This window comes from Lepus europaeus, unplaced genomic scaffold (assembly GCF_033115175.1).
Source record: "Lepus europaeus isolate LE1 unplaced genomic scaffold, mLepTim1.pri SCAFFOLD_29, whole genome shotgun sequence".
Taxonomy (NCBI): Eukaryota; Metazoa; Chordata; class Mammalia; order Lagomorpha; family Leporidae; genus Lepus; species Lepus europaeus.
In genome coordinates this window covers 2780252-2796172 of record NW_026909167.1, presented here as the reverse complement: position 1 = coordinate 2796172, position 15921 = coordinate 2780252, and the positions used below count along the sequence as shown (strand labels likewise).

The following is a 15921-nucleotide window of genomic DNA, read 5'->3' as shown; positions in this document are numbered from 1 at the left end:
TATATTCATTAAATAAAAGTTTAATAAAAAAAGTGAAAAAAAGAAAGTGCAAATTTCTACAAAGTTAAAAATATTATTTAAACATTAAAAAAAAAGACCTGGTGCATTGAATCAAATCCCATAATTTGGAACAGTTTTAAGTGTCAGAACTGGGAAGAAAGGATAGTACCCACAAGGGAGACCAGGAGGAAGCACCTGGCTCCTGGCTTTGGATCATTGCAGCACACTGGCTGCAGCCCACCAGCCATAGTGGCCATTTGGGAGATGAACCAATGGAAGGAAGACCTTTCTCTCTGTCTCTCTCACTGCCTAACTCTGCCTGTCAAAAAAAATCAACAAATGACAAAACTGATGAGGATGTGGAAAAAAGTTACCCTGGTCCACTGTTGGTGTGAATGTAAACTGGTGCAAGCCACTGTGAAAGACCGTATGGAGATATCTTACAAATCTGATTACAGACCTACCATATGATCCAGCCATCCCACTCTTTGGAATTTACCCAAACCAAAAGAAATTAGCATATGCAAGAGTTATCTATAACCCCATGTTCACTGCAGCACAATTCACAATAGCTGAGGTCTGGGAACAATCCAGATATCAATCAATTGTTGACTGGATAAGAAAATTATGGTATATACACACTACGGCGTACTACTCAGCTATAAAAAAAAAAGAAAAAGAAACCCTGTCTTTTGCAACAAGATAGATGAAACTGGAAATCATTATACTTAGTGAAATAAACTAGTCCCCAAAAGACAGATATCATATGTTTTCCCTGATCTGAGGTAGCTAATAGAGTACCTAAAATGTAATGTATTGGAGTTAGATACACTTTTTCAGATTTGTTGATTGTTTAGAGCACTTGTCTTTTCCATTGAGGAACAGTGATTTTTTTTAATTTATTTTTTTCCTTCATACTATTTGCTGACTTGTTGAACTCTTACTTAGTGTAGGGTTAACTATACAATCATTTTGTAAAAGTTAAGTGGGAATGTGAGAGGGAAGAGGAGAAAGGGTTGGAGTGTGTGTGGGAGGGAGGGTATCGAGGGAAGTGTCACTTACATTCATTAGTCTGTATATATGAAATATATCAAACTTATATTACTTAAAATTTTAAAAGGAAGTAAATATTTAAAATTCAAAAAAATTATACCAATAACAAGGAGAATTTTAAAGGTGTTTATATATATAATATATATGTGTGTGTGTTTATGACATTACAATGTAAATGCACATATATATAATTTGTAATATAAATGTACACAGAGCAACATTTTGAAATTTGTATAATGTATTTATCATCAGAAAAGAATACTCAGATTTCTGTAATGATCCAGTTTCTGAAAATTACAAGAATGAAGAGTAAGCCATCAAGTTGTAGCTCATAAAGTCTGTTTCTCTGTTTCTCCAAGTCTACCAGCCTCTAAAATTAAATAAACATACATAATTCTGGGATAAAAATAACATTAAGATCCCACTATTTTCCCACATAATTTTCAGGAAATATACTAGTATCTAGAAACACAGTGGCAAATTTATCTATGAATAAAATATATGTATGTTATATATGTTACATATATTCATATATATACTACGTTGAGGAGAAAGAATTATTACCCTTGGCTAAAATGGCCCTGAGACACTGTGTACCTGACAGTTTCCAGAAGGCAACTTACAGAATGTTGGGGGTGATGATGATCTTACAATAAAAATTAAATCACCATGGCCACAGATTCATAGGGTTAGGATTGGTCTAGACTAAAGTATTTGTGCAAAAGAGTGACTCCAGTGAATTTAAAAATTAACAAATTTTCATAATTAAAGGTTAATTTCAAGTTCCATGAATGTCTATAAAGCTAAGAATGAAATCTCCTGCTAATGAGTGATGGAACTGGCCCTAAATTGTTCTCATATACTGTGAAAGTAAAATTTGGACATCTGCCAGAATTTGATAGCCTTACAATGATAAAATAAATCATGGTAGCCTGAAGTGCCCTGCACTAGAATTGGCACAAATTAGGTTATTATTTATTGAGGTGGTAATAATAAATTTGAATCAACATGAAAAATAGAGAAATGTATTCATTTCAATATATGTTTTATATTGATAGTTGTGTGTACAAATGGTAAATTTAGTAGAAGCAGGAATAAGGTTACAAGGAGATGTAACAGATATTAATAAAAGTAGCCCTCAATACACATTTAAATACAGAAAATCTGTGCTTTCTTAAATCAAAGAAAGTTTATGCCATTAAATTCAGTAATTTTAAAACCAAGATAAAATTGTCTTGATCTAATGAATGGAAATTTTAAAGAGAATGACAATTTTGATTCTCGAAATATAAAGAAGCTATAAAAAAGTGTCCTTGAAATGTTCTAAAATTATTTGATAGGCCATAAAGATGGAGATTGCTAAGACAACTTGAACATTATTTAGTGCATTCATGACATGAAAATATAAGTGCCCAAAAGAATCATCATACATTGGCAGTGCTAAGATTGCTTTCCATGTGGATATTGACATACTCAGATGAAATTAATAAAATGAAAGACAAAATATAGAAAATTGATGCACATGGAAGTTAAAACTTTGTCTTGCCCTTAGTAACAATGTCATTTTAATGTGAGCCATAATTAAAAACAAATATGTGGATGAATATTTGGTGAAAAAACAGTCTGGAATAAACTGGAAAAATTACAGTATGATATAGACTTGTAGTTTGGAAAATTTCCACAATCAGAAAATAATTTAAAGTTCCAGGAGCATCTAGAAACATTAAGAATGTATCCTATGCTGATGACCATGATGGTGCTGGCACGGCAATATACTCAAATCCTATACACATGACAGTTGCTGGGACAACTTCCAGCATTTAGAGTGAGTAGATGACCACACAATTATAAATCAAACCATGGGGCCCATCATTTCCCTGTGTTAGGAATGTTACAAATCAGGTTACTCATTACACATGCAGGTGACAGTAGTAAATGACAAAATAAATATGCACTCGATGGAAGGCATTTAATTTTGATTATATGGTGTATAAATTAGTAATTTGGCAGAAACAGAGTCATAATCATATAGAGATGGGCTAATAATTGGATGGTGGAGTAGGGAGGGAGCTTACTGCTCTAGCCCAGGAGAAAATAGTTTTTAAAAAGTGGAAATAGAGTAGTCTCAGGGAAGAGTTAGGTAAAAAAATGACAGAGGGAATTCTACTGATATTAGAGGGATGCAGTGAACCCACATGGATGGCATGGTGCCCACGGATCATGACTCCAACAGCTGAGAGCCTATGCACCAGAACTGGAAAGTGAGGTGAGACAAGACCACAGTAGCCTGAGCCACCGGCAAAAATGTGGCAGGAAACTAGAGGAAATGAGGCTTAAGTATCCAAGGGAAAGTGTGCCAGCCAAACTAGAGGAGAGAGAGAAAAAAGGGACAGTACAGACATGTTTCTCTCTCTCCAATCACCTCACAAAGACATGCAAGCTGATAGAGCAGGAGCCATTTTGGACATACATAACATCTGTGCCAGCTTGTGTCTGCATCAGGCAAGCAGCCAAGTGGAGACTCCTAACTCCTAACTCTGGATGGATGCAATGGCTGGAGCTGCCACAATCCAAAGCCAGGAGTCAGGAGCTTCTTCTGCATCTCCCACATGGGTGCAGGGTCATCTTCTACTGCTTTCCCAGGCTATAGCAGAGAGCTGGATCAGAAGAGGAGCAACCGGGACTAGAACCAGTGCCCACATGGTATGCCAGCATTTCAGGTCAGGGCTTTAACTTACTGTGCCACAGCGCTGGTCCCAACCTTTCTTCCTTATGGGAATACCTATTGTATGGGATGTAATTTCCAGCAAATGGCTCTGTCACATGGTTATGTTGATTTTGGAAAAAGTCCTTCACATTCATTATATTCTTAAGTTCTATCCCTTGTTTGAACTACATGTGTTATGAGGTATTCCTTCTGACAAAAGGCTTTCCCACATTTATTACAAGATTTCCACCATGTGATAAATTCTCGATGTTATATTGTGTGATATTGGCATAGTTTTCCAACACTCATTCCATTCATATGGTTTCTCCCCCATGTGAATTCTGATGTTTTATGGGGTGTTACTTATGGATAAAGGCTTTTCCATATGCATTATATACAAAGTGTTTTCCCACATATGAATTAGATGATGTGCAATGAGGGCTGAAATATGGGAAAAAGCTTTCCAAGTCATTATGTCCAAAAGGTTTCTTTTCATGTGAATTTTCTGACGCATTCTGAGATGTGACTTATTGACAAGGGCTTTTCTACAGTCATTGCATTCATGAAGTTTCTCTCCGATGTGAATTCTCTGGTGTAATATGAGCTATGACTTACAACGTATGATTTATAAAGGCTTTTCCACACTCATTAGATTTATACGGTTTCTGCCCTGTGTGAATTCTGTTTTGATATAACTTATAGAAAAAGGCTTTTACACAGTCATTACATTTATAAGGTTATTTCCCTGTGTGAATCCTCTGATGCATTTGGAGTTGGAAGTTAAAATCAAGTTTTTCCACAGTCATTACATTCATGAAGTTTCAACACTGTGTGCATTCTCTGGTGCATTATGAGGTTTGACTTTTGTCCAAAGGCTTTTCCAGTCATTATATTCATAAGGTTTCTGCCCTGTGTGAATTCCCTGATGCATGATGAAGGTTGACTTATGGCTAAATGCTTTCCACAGTTATTACAATCATGAGTTTTCTACCCTGTGTGAATTCTCTGCTGTGATATGAGTTTTGTCTTTTGTCAAAAGGCTTTTCCAAAGTCATTACATTCATGAGGTTTCCTCCCTGTGTGAATTCTCTGATGTTTCTAAAGGATTGACTTTTATCCAGAGGCTTTCCCTTGGTCATTACTTTCATGGGTTTTCTCCCCTGTGTGAATTCTCCAGTGTGATATGAGGTGTGACTTTCATACAAAGGCTTTTCCACAGTCATTACATTCATGAGGTTTCTGCTCTGTGTGATTTCGCTGATGTATCATGAGGCCTAACTTACGGCCAAAGGCTTTTCCACAATCATTATTTATGAGGTTTCTCCACCTGTGTGAATTCTCTAGTGTAATATGAGGTATGACTTGTGTCCAAAGGCTTTTCCACAGTCATTTCATTTATGAGGTTTCTGCCCTGTGTGAATTCTCTGGTGTATGATGAGGTGTGACTTGTGTCCAAAGGCTTTGCCAGTTATTACATTCATGAGATTTCTGCCCCATGTGAATTCTCTGGTGTACGATGAGGTGTGACTTTCGTCCAAATGCTTTTCCACAGTCATTACATTTATGAGGTTTCTCCCCTGTGTGAATTCACTGATGTTTCATGAGGTCTGACTTTCATCCAAAGGCCTTTCCATCGCCATTACATTCATGAGGTTTCTCCCTTTTGTGAATTTGCTGGTGTACGATGAGGCCTGACTTTCGTCCAAAGGCTTTTCCACAGTCATTACATTCATGAGGTTTCTCCCCTGTGTGAATTCGCTGGTGTAAGATGAGTTGTGACTTGCATCCAAAGGCTTTTCCACAGTCATTACATTCATGAGGTTTCTCCCCTGTGTGAATTCTCTGGTGTATGATGAGGTCTGACTTTCGTCCAAATGCTTTTCCACAGTCATTACATTTATGAGGTTTCTCCCCTGTGTGAATTCGCTGATGGTTTATGAGGTTTGACTTGTATCCAAAGGCTTTTCCACAGTCATTACATTGATGAGGTTTCTCCCCTGTGTGAATTCGCTGATGTTTCATGAGGTCTGCCTTGCGTCCAAAGGCTTTTCCACAGTCATTACATTCATGAAGTTTCTCCCCTGTGTGAATTCGCTGATGGTTTATGAGGTTTGACTTGTATCCAAAGGCTTTTCCACAGTCATTACATTGATGAGGTTTCTCCCCTGTGTGAATTCGCTGATGTTTCATGAGGTCTGCCTTGCGTCCAAAGGCTTTTCCACAGTCATTGCATTTATGAGGTTTCTCCCCTGTGTGAATTCGCTGATGGTTTATGAGGTTTGACTTGTATCCAAAGGCTTTTCCACAGTCATCACATTCATGGGGTTTCTCCCCTGTGTGAATTCGCTGATGTATGAGGAGGTGTGACATCTGTCCAAATGCTTTTCCACAGTCATCACATTTATGAGGTTTCTCCCCTGTGTGAATTCTCTGGTGTACGATGAGGTGTGACTTGCATCCAAAGGCTTTTCCACAGTCATTACATTCATGAGGTTTCTCCCCTGTGTGAATTCGCTGATGGTTTATGAGGCTTGACTTGTATCCAAAGGCTTTTCCACAGTCATTACATTCATGAGGTTTCTCCCCTGTGTGAATTCGCTGATGTTTCATGAGGTATGACTTGTGTCCAAAGGATTTTCCACAGTCATTACATTCATGAGGTTTCTCCCCTGTGTGAATTCTCTGGTGTCTGATGAAGTCTGACTTGCATCCAAAGGATTTTCCACAGTCATTACATTCATGAGGTTTCTGCCCTGTGTGAATTTGCTGGTGTATGGTGAGGTGTGACTTCTGTCCAAATGCTTTTCCACAGTCATTACATTGATGAGGTTTCTCCCCTGTGTGAATTCGCTGATGGTTTATGAGTTTTGACTTGTATCCAAAGGCTTTTCCACAGTCATTACATTCATGAAGTTTCTCCCCTGTGTGAATTCGCTGGTGTATGATGAGTTGTGACTTGCATCCAAAGGCTTTTCCACAGTCATTACATTCATGAGGTTTCTCCCCTGTGTGAATTCTCTGGTGTCTGATGAGGGCTGACTTCCACAGAAAGCCTCTTCCACAATGAAGGCATTTATAAAGTTTCTCCCCTGTGTGAATTCGCTGATGCTTTATGACGTATGACTTTTGTGTAAAGGCTTTTCCACAATCACTACATTCATGTGATTTCTCTCCTGTGTGAATTTGTTGACATTTCCTGAGGACTGATTTTTGTCCAAAGTCTTTTCCACAGTCATTACATTCATAAGGTGAATTAATACTGAGTGATTTTCCACAAGGGTTACATGTGTAAAGTTTTTCCCTTGTATTTAGTCTGTGATTTATTGCAAGATGTGACTGGTGAATGACAGGTTCAACATACTTAATGTACTTATAAAATTTCTTTCTTGTGTGAGTTTGTTGATGCATATTGAGGCTAGAATTTTCATGGATAGCTTTTTCTATTTGAGTTGCTTTTCCAAAAGTGACAGTTGATTTATTACAGTTTTCTGCCATATGAACCCTCTCAGATTTACAGAACATCTTTCTTGTGAAGACTTTTGCTTGTCCAGTGGGTCCAAATGGCTGCTTCATGATGTGAATATTGTTGTACTGACTAAGAGGCTCACAGAACTGGAGAGATTTTCCAGGTATCTTAGTGTTATCAAATTTCTCTCCAGCCTGTAGTTGATCAGGCCCACTGTGGGGATACACAGTGTGACATTTATTGCATTCCTCAGGCTTCAATCCTGAATAGATTCCCTTTTTAATAATCATTGTTGGAATGTGGCTTGAATTTAAACTAAGGGTTTTTCTTAATTCAACTCTCTTGTGACCTGATGTCTTGTTATTTTTCATAAAATCCTGATTCAGATTTTTGTCCTGACTTTCCAGGTTGATCTTAATCAGGTCATCCATTTTCATGACCACTGAAATGAGAAAAAAGCAATCATGTCACTGAATCACATGTTACTGTTTCTCCTGGCATACTCATGTAAAGAGAATGGAGTTACTTGTTATCCAAGTGGCATAAGATTTTCACAGAATCAGTATGAGGTACTTATTTGTGACCATTATATGGTTTTTCTCCTTAATACATTAATATACCATGAGGTTTCCCAATGTTCAAACCTGATCCTTTTTACTATGGGAATTTGTCAAGGATGGTAGAATGACATTTGTGCTATGATGAGTGGGATGCCTGCCCTGGCTACTCTGCTTTCAGTACAGATCTCTGCCTATGTAAACTGGAAGGAAGCAGATAATGTTTCATGTGCCTGGGAACCTGTGAGACACCAGGGAAGACTAGAGGAATTCTAGAGTTCTGGTTTCAGACTAGTTAGACTTAAGTGTTGCAGACATCTGGGAAGTGAGCTAATAGAGGGCCTCTTTCTCTCTCTTTCTTCTCTCACTATCACTCTGCCTTTCACAAAGATGAAATAATTATAAAATATTTTAAAGAATGGACAAATATTTAATAAAAATATTCACCCACTACCTAGCAACCATTTTTCCCCTGTCCTTTTTCTCCAGTTTATTTTTATAAAAATTGTGTGCTTTTTGATTCTCCGATATTTCAACCATAAACATGAAAAAGTTTTACTGATCATTTACTTGCAGGTGGAGAAGAGTGAAATGTGCCTGTACTTTAAGCAGGACAACATTTAAGGAGTATGATTTGGATCTAAGATTGTCTCATGTTCAGTCTTCCTAGGTAAACATCATTTGTGGGATTTTTCAAATGAAAAACTACCTTGTCTCTACTCTATGCCAGCTTCCCCAAATTCCTAAGGACACCCGACACCTTCAGCCTCTCAGAAATACAACAGGTAGAGAAAAGTCCCAATATACCACTTTAGTTAAACACTCCCAATCAGTTTGAAGAATTTGTTTCTGCAAACTGGGATGTGCTCATCTTCTTTGAAAAGTGTTTTCTAGCTCATTCTGAAATCATCAGTGCTGGTTACCTCCTCTCGATTCTTTCTGTAAACATTCCTGTGTGATAATTTGAATTTCTAGATGCTTTTAATCAGTTGCCTCCTATTTTCACTGAAAGCTTCATTTCCTATGCTTTTCTTATCTTTTTATTTGCTTATTTTTCAATGATACTGAAAAATAAGAGAGAAATCATACTTCAAACTCCACCCTTAACAAAATCTAAGCCACTCAACATAAACCCAGGAGGCTACTTGAGCTTGGGTCTCAAAAGCGCATTACTTTCTTGGTGAGTCTAGGATCACTTATTTTCATGTTTTATATAAGTTCATGCTTAGTTTATGATTTCTTTTCTATCAAAGATTTACTTTATTTACTTGAAAGCTAGAATTATAGAAAGAGATAGACAGAGAGAAGCCTTCCATATGCTGATTCACTCCCCATATGGGAACAACAAACCAATGCTGGGCCAAGATGAAGTTAGGAGCCAGGAGTGTCTTTCCTGTCTCCCACATGGGTACAGGGGGCCAAGGACTTGGGCCAACCTCTTCTCTTTTCTCAGGTACATTAGCAGAGAGCTGGATTAGAAGAGGACCAGCTGAGACTTGAAATGGCACCCATATGCAATGCTAGTGCTGCAGGCTGGAGCTTTAACACACTGCACCACAGTGTCATTCCTAGCTTCATAATTTATGATGTCACAACACAGAGGCTTACTCATGACCATTTTTTTTTTTTTTAAGATTTATTTATTTAATTGAAAGTCAGAGTTACAAGAGAGAGGAGAGGCAAAGAGAGAGTAAGCTCTTCCATCCAATGGTTCACTCCTCAATTGGCCACAGAGGCCAGAACTGTGCTGATCTGAAGCCAGGAGCCAGGAACTTCTTCTGGGTCTCCCTCAGGTGCAGGGGTGCAAGGACTTAGACCATCTTCTACTGCTTTCCCAGGCCATAGCCAAGAGCTGGTTTGGAAGTGGAGCAACTGTGTCTCGAACTGGTGCCCATATGGGATGCTGGTGCTTCAGCCTAGGGTTTTAATTCACTGCACCACAGCACCGGCCACATGACCATCTTTTAGCATTTACTTATTTGCTTACTTGAGAGTCAGAGAGACAGAATGAAAGATAAAGACAGACTGAAACAGAGGTTTGCCAACTATAGGCTCACTCCTCAAATGTTTCCAACAGACTATAATTTTCTTATTTATTTGAGAGGCACAGAGGGAAAAAAAAAAGAGACTAAAAAAGAGAGTTCACACTTATTGATTCAGTCCTGAGCAAGTTCTATGCCTGGGCAAAATCATGAGAGGGAACTCAATCTGAGCAATGAGTTAGAAATAAGTTTCTGGGGGCTGGCATTGTGGTAAAGCAGGTAAAGCCACCACCTGCAGTGTCAACATCACTTATGGGCACCAGTTTAAGTCCTAGCTACTCCACTTCTGATCCAGCACCCTGCTATGGCCTGGGAAAGCAGTAGAAGATGGCCCAAGTCCTTGGACCCCTGTACCCATGTGGGAGACCTGGAAGAAGCTCCTGGCTCCTGGCTTCAGATCAGTACAGCTCCAGCCATGACAGCCAATTGGGAAGTGAACCAGTGGCTGGAAGACCTCTCTCTCTCTGTCTCTCCTTCTTCTCTCTCTCTGACTTTGAAATAAATAAATAAATCTTTAAAAAAAAAAAAAAAAAAAAAGAACAGAAACAGGGCAGCACCGTGGCTCAATAGGCTAACCCTCTGCCTGTGACACTGGCACACCTGGTTCTAGTCCCAGTTGGGGCACTGGATTCTGTCCCGGTTGCCCCTCTTCCAGGCCAGCTCTCTGCTGTGGTCCGGGAGTACAGTGGAGGATAGCCCAAGTCCTTGGGCCCTACACCCGCATGGGAGACCAGGAGAAGGCTCCTGGCTTCAGATCAGCATGGTATGCCAGCCACAGTGTGCTGTGGCCATTGGAGGTGAACCAATGGTAAAGGAAGACCTTTCTCTCTGTCTCTCTCTCTCACTCTCCACTCTGCCTGTCAAAAAAAGAAAAAAAGACCAGAAACATTAAGATTAAAAAAATAAGTTTCTGTATGTTGCCTAACTAACAAGCACTGAAGGAACTAATAAGTGCATGAAGGAAAAGGTATAAAAGTATAGATAAGGACAAGTTAGAATTTGGGGAATGTATCAAACCTAAATAAAAGCCTTAGTAACATCAGGAAATGACTGGATTTTTTTTTTTTTTTTAATCAAAGAACATCTTCACTAAGAACAAAATTTAGAAAAGATACTGGTATCTCTAAATGCCTGTGTCTGATCCACAAAACCAGCTGTCAGCAGGAGTAAGGCTTGAGAAAATTTCATGGAAAGACTACTAGTCAACATATACACACTTTCTGCTTTGGCCTCCCTGTCTCTTATGTGCAGACTGACCTGAAAGGCTCTGATTCAAGCATTTGTCCACCATCCATGGCTCTTCTCCTTGCTCCAACTTGAAGATTAAGTCAGGTTTGGTAATGCAGTACCCTATTAATGGAAACAAAGTAAGACTTTGTAAAATCACTATCTTGGGTTATTTGAAGGACTACAGCTTGGTTAAGGAGCTATGCAACAAATGTTCCAATTTGAATCTTTTGTTAGATGGTAGATATTCAGATTATTCATGGACTCAAATTCTAATCCTGTCCAATATTAAACATTATAAAGTGTTCCCTTGCTTGTCAAATAGCAAGAAAATGTTATCACTGGGAATGTGATGGGTGTCACTCACCCAAGGAGAAGAGGCTGCTGTAGGTCTCCAGCATCACATCTCTGTACAGGATTTTCTGAGCATTGTTCATGTTCTGCCATTCCTCCCAGGTAAAGTACACAGCCAGGTCTTCAAATGCTATCATCACCTGTAACATTACACTTCCAGTCAACATGTTAACTCTGTCACAAAACAAACACTGACAGTTGTGTATGAATATGAAGGAAAAAGGAAGGATATGGTTTTACATTAGACTTGTTGAGTGTTTAGAAAGCCACACAGAGCATTCAACAGAGTCAAACCCATTATCTACTGGCTGTGCGAAATGCCCAAGCTGGAGGGAAACAGGAGGTTCAAATCACAAAGGCCACATCTGTCAAGGGGAATTGCACAGCAGGCTAAAAGAGGGGCAATACTGACTACACCGCAAGGTGGAGGCGCTGGCCTATTTTTTAAGATTATTTATTTGAAAGGCAGACTTACAGAGATTGGGAGAGACAGGGAGACAAAAGGATATATCTTCTATCTACTGTTCATTTCCCAAATGCCCACAATGGCTGGGACTGGGCCAGGTCAAAGCCAGGAGCCTGGGACTCCATGGGTCTCCCATATTGATGGAAGGGTCCAAATACTCAAGTCATTTTCACTGCTCTTTCAATCAGATTAGCAGGGAACTAGATTGGAAGTGGAGCAGCAAGGACTCAAATCCTTTGTTTACATGGGATGTCAGCATTGATAGTGGAGGCTTAGCCTGCTGGATTACAATTCTGGTGACTATTGCAGGTTCTTAAACAAATCTCTAAGCATTTTTCTCAGTGAGTCACAAATGCAGATTGTACTGCAGACATTCCCAGGTTCTCTTTTTGGGCAAATAATTCCATTGCTTTCACTTTAATTATGTATAATGTTATTTCAAATGTTTATCATTTGAATGTTTTGGGCAGTTATTTCAATTGTTTATCAGTAGAATAATCATAGACAAGGGCAAAAGCTAATTTGTATTCTTTGTCTTACCTGTATTTTCTCTCTTACTTAAAAATATTTATTAGCTTGATAGAGCAAAATGTTGATGTACTGAGAGATAGAGAGCTTTGACACATTAATTCACTTCCTAGATAACCACACCAAACAGAGGTGGGGCAGGACTGAAGCCAGGATTGAGGAATGGAATCTAGGCCTCCTTCATTAGTGACATCACCATTGCTTCCCCAGGTCTGCATTATCTGGGAGCTAAAAACTAGAGCCGGCATTGGAAATCAAACATAGACACTCTGAGGTGGCATCATAAACACTAAGCTAAATGTCTGCCCTGTCTTTTAATATATTTTTTTCTCTGACATATTGGAAATGATATGCATGGTGTTTTCCTGGAAATTATTTTCTGTTCATTCCCATTGCAGTTTCACTGATGATTTCTTGCCTTTTATTCTCAATGCTTCTACATACTTCTCCTTAACATTGCCCATTCAAGAGTCAGTATTGCAGACCGGCACTGTGGCTAAACAGGCTAATCCTCCACCTAGCGGTGCCAGCACATCGGGTTCTAGTCTCGGTCGGGGCACTGGATTCTGTCCCAGTTGCCCCTCTTCCAGGCCAGCTCTCTGCTGTGGCCCGGGAGTGCAGTGGAGGATGGCCCAAGTCCTTGGGCCCTGCACCCGCAAGGGAGACCAGGAGAAGCATCTGGCTCCTGGCTTTGGATCAGCATGTTGCACCGGCCACAGCGCGCTGGCCGCGGTGGCCATTGAAGGGTGAACCAACAGCAAAGGAAGACCTTTCTCTCTGTCTCTCTCTCTCTCTCACTATCCACTCTGCCTGCCAAATAAATAAATAAATAAATAAGCCTCCAGTAGATTCTTCACACATTCCTTATTCTATTCCAGAATCCAATTCAGCTTCTCAAAGGTATTAAGGACTCCATTACTCTAACAATTCAAAAACAAACTTAACTGATTTGTGTTTTAGCACTAGGTAACTCTTCCACTTGCGGAATGCTAAGTGTTTACTTCATAGGTAGCACTAAAACACTGCTCAGTACATCATCTACATTTAGACTGTTTCAGACAACACGACCCCAAAAATGTAGCATATTGTGCTTAGTTTCAACTCAATTCATGTAACAAATATATATTTTGCTATAGCAACAGAAAGACAAGAGACCAAACTGCATTATGATAGATGACAGTAATGATGCATAATTGTGCCAAATTCATCATTCATTTCTGTATATACCATGAGAACAAATTTTATGTTTATTTTTCTATTTTAAAATTTTCAAAGATTTATTTATTTATTTGAAAGTCAGAGTTACACAGAGAGAGGAGAGGCAGAGAGAGAGAGGTCTTCCATCTGCTGGTTCAGTCCCCAATTGGCTGCAATGGCTGGAACTGCACCAATCTGAAGCCAGGAACCAGGAGCTTCTTCTGTGCCTCCCACATGGGTTCAGGGGCCCAAGGACCTGGGCCATCTTCCACTGCTTTCCCAGGCCATAGTAGAGAGCTGGAGAAGAAGTGGAACAGCAGGGTCTCAAACCGGTGCCCATATGGGATGCCAATGCTTTAGACCAGGGCATTAACCCACTGAGCCACAGAGCCAGCCCCATATTTTCCATTTTAATTAACTAGTATACTGGGACCAGCACTGTGGCATAGCAGGTAAAGCCACTGCCTTCAGTGCTGGCATCCCATATTGGTGCCAGTTCAAGTCCCAGTGGCTTTCCTTCCAATCCAGCTCTCTACTATGGCCTGGGAAATCAGTAGAAGATGGCCTAAGTCCTTGGGCCCCTGGACCCATATGGGAGGTCCAGAAGAAGCTCTTCACTTCTAGCTCTGGATCAGTGCAACTCTGGCCATTGTGGCAAATTGGGGAGTGAACCAGCAGATGAAAGACTCTCTCTCTCTCTCCCTCTGCCTCTCTGTAACTCTGGCTTTCAAATAAATTAAAAAAAAATCTAAAAAGAAAATAAATAAATAAACTAGCATTAAACACCTAAAATAAGTACTGACAAACTGGGGGATAAAAAAAAAAAAAAACAAAAAACAAAAAACACTTACAGGTGATATATTCATTTTCTTTCCTCTTAGGAACATGTGGAGGACCCAGAATCATACCTGGGAGAGAAGGTGAATGACAAGAGTTCAAAGAAAACTCTGGAGGCCAACGCTGCTGCCTGCAGTGCCAGCATTCCATATGGGTGCTGGTTTGAGTCCTGCCTGCTCAACGTACAATCTAGCTATCTGCTATGTCCTGAGAAAGCAGTGGAACATGGTCCAAGTCCTTGGGCCCCTACACCTTCATGGGAGACCCAGAAGCTCTTGGGTCTTGGCATTGGATCAGCTCAGCTCCAGCCTTTGCAGTAATTTGGAGGGTGAGCCAGCAGATAGAAGACTCTCTCTCTCTCTCTCTCTCTCTCTCTCTCTCTCTGCAACTCTTTCAATAAATAAATGAAATCTAAAAAAAAAAAAAAAAAAACCAAAAAACAAAAAACCTGTACTTTCCTTCTGCACTGAACAGTGGGAAAAAAAGAATATGATAGAATGCATAAATAACAATAAATACATTAACCAAGAAAATACCAGCTTTACTGTGGAGGAATAAACCTGTAAAAATGGAAATACATAGGAAAATGCACCCACCTATATTACGTGGCAGAGATTAAACAGAAGTTATCATTGGTTTAACGAAAGCATTATCTACAGATTTTTTAAAATAATAGTGTAAAAGTAAAAAGAAATGTTAAGAGTGTTCAAATAAATGATTATCAAAGATAAACATTATGTTGTTATTAAAGGTTACACTAAATAAAGTTAACAAATACACATAATGTATATTTAATGCAGTGCACTTTACCAGTAATGATTCTAAATAGACCTTTTCCCTTCACAAATCCCTGGATTGGGGCTGGCAATGTGGCCTAGTGGGTTAAGCTGCTGCCTGCAAACAGCATCCCATATAGGCACTAGTTTGATTGCCAGCTGCTCCACTTCTGATCCAGCTTTCTGCTATGGCCTGGGAAAGCAGTAGAAGATGGCCCAAGTCCTTTGGCCACTGTACCCATGTGGGAGCTCCTAGATCCTGGCTTTGGATTGGCACAACTCTGCCATTGCAGCAAACTGGGGAGTGAACCATTAGATGGAAGATCTCTCTCTCTCTCTCTCTCTCTCTCTCTCTCTCTCTGCATCTCCCTCTCTCTGTGTGTAACTCTTTAAAAAAAATAAATCTTTTAAAAAAAGACCCTGAGAAAAAATATTTGCAAACTATACTACAGATAAAGGGTTGATAACCAGAATCTACAAAGAAATCAAGAAACTCCACAACAACAAAACAAACAACCCACTTAAGAGATGGGCCAAGGACCTCAAGAGACATTTTTTGAAAGAGGAAATCCAAATGGCCAACAGACACATGAAAAAATGTTCAAGATCACTAGTACTCAGAGAAATGCAAATCAAAACCACAATGAGGTTTCACCTCACCCAGGTGAAAATGGCTCACATTCAGAAATCTACCAACAACAGATGCTGGAG

At 39.5% G+C, this 15921-nt stretch overlaps 1 protein-coding gene across 1 annotated transcript; it reads right to left on the bottom strand.

The window, feature by feature from the left end:
* Positions 1 to 1183: 1183 nt before the first annotated feature.
* Positions 1184 to 14506, bottom strand: LOC133754867 (zinc finger protein 345-like). The gene is made up of 4 exons (XM_062185237.1): positions 14449 to 14506; positions 11420 to 11546; positions 11083 to 11175; positions 1184 to 7668 (listed from the first exon to the last, which is right to left on the bottom strand). Exons 1-4 carry the CDS (start codon positions 14482 to 14484, stop codon positions 5375 to 5377), a joined length of 2550 nt encoding a protein of 849 aa, XP_062041221.1. The 5' UTR covers positions 14485 to 14506; the 3' UTR covers positions 1184 to 5374.
* Positions 14507 to 15921: the final 1415 nt, after the last annotated feature.

Excerpts from the sequence above, each read along its gene's own strand:
- LOC133754867 (XM_062185237.1), bottom strand. The coding sequence starts at position 14,484 with ATGTTCCTAAGAGGAAAGAAAATGAATATATCACCT. Across the intron at positions 11,547-14,448 it reads AGAAAATGAATATATCACCT|GTGATGATAGCATTTGAAGA; the intron begins GTAAGTGTTTTT and ends GTAATGTTACAG. Across the intron at positions 7,669-11,082 it reads CTTGAATCAGAGCCTTTCAG|TGGTCATGAAAATGGATGAC; the intron begins GTCAGTCTGCAC and ends TTCTCATTTCAG.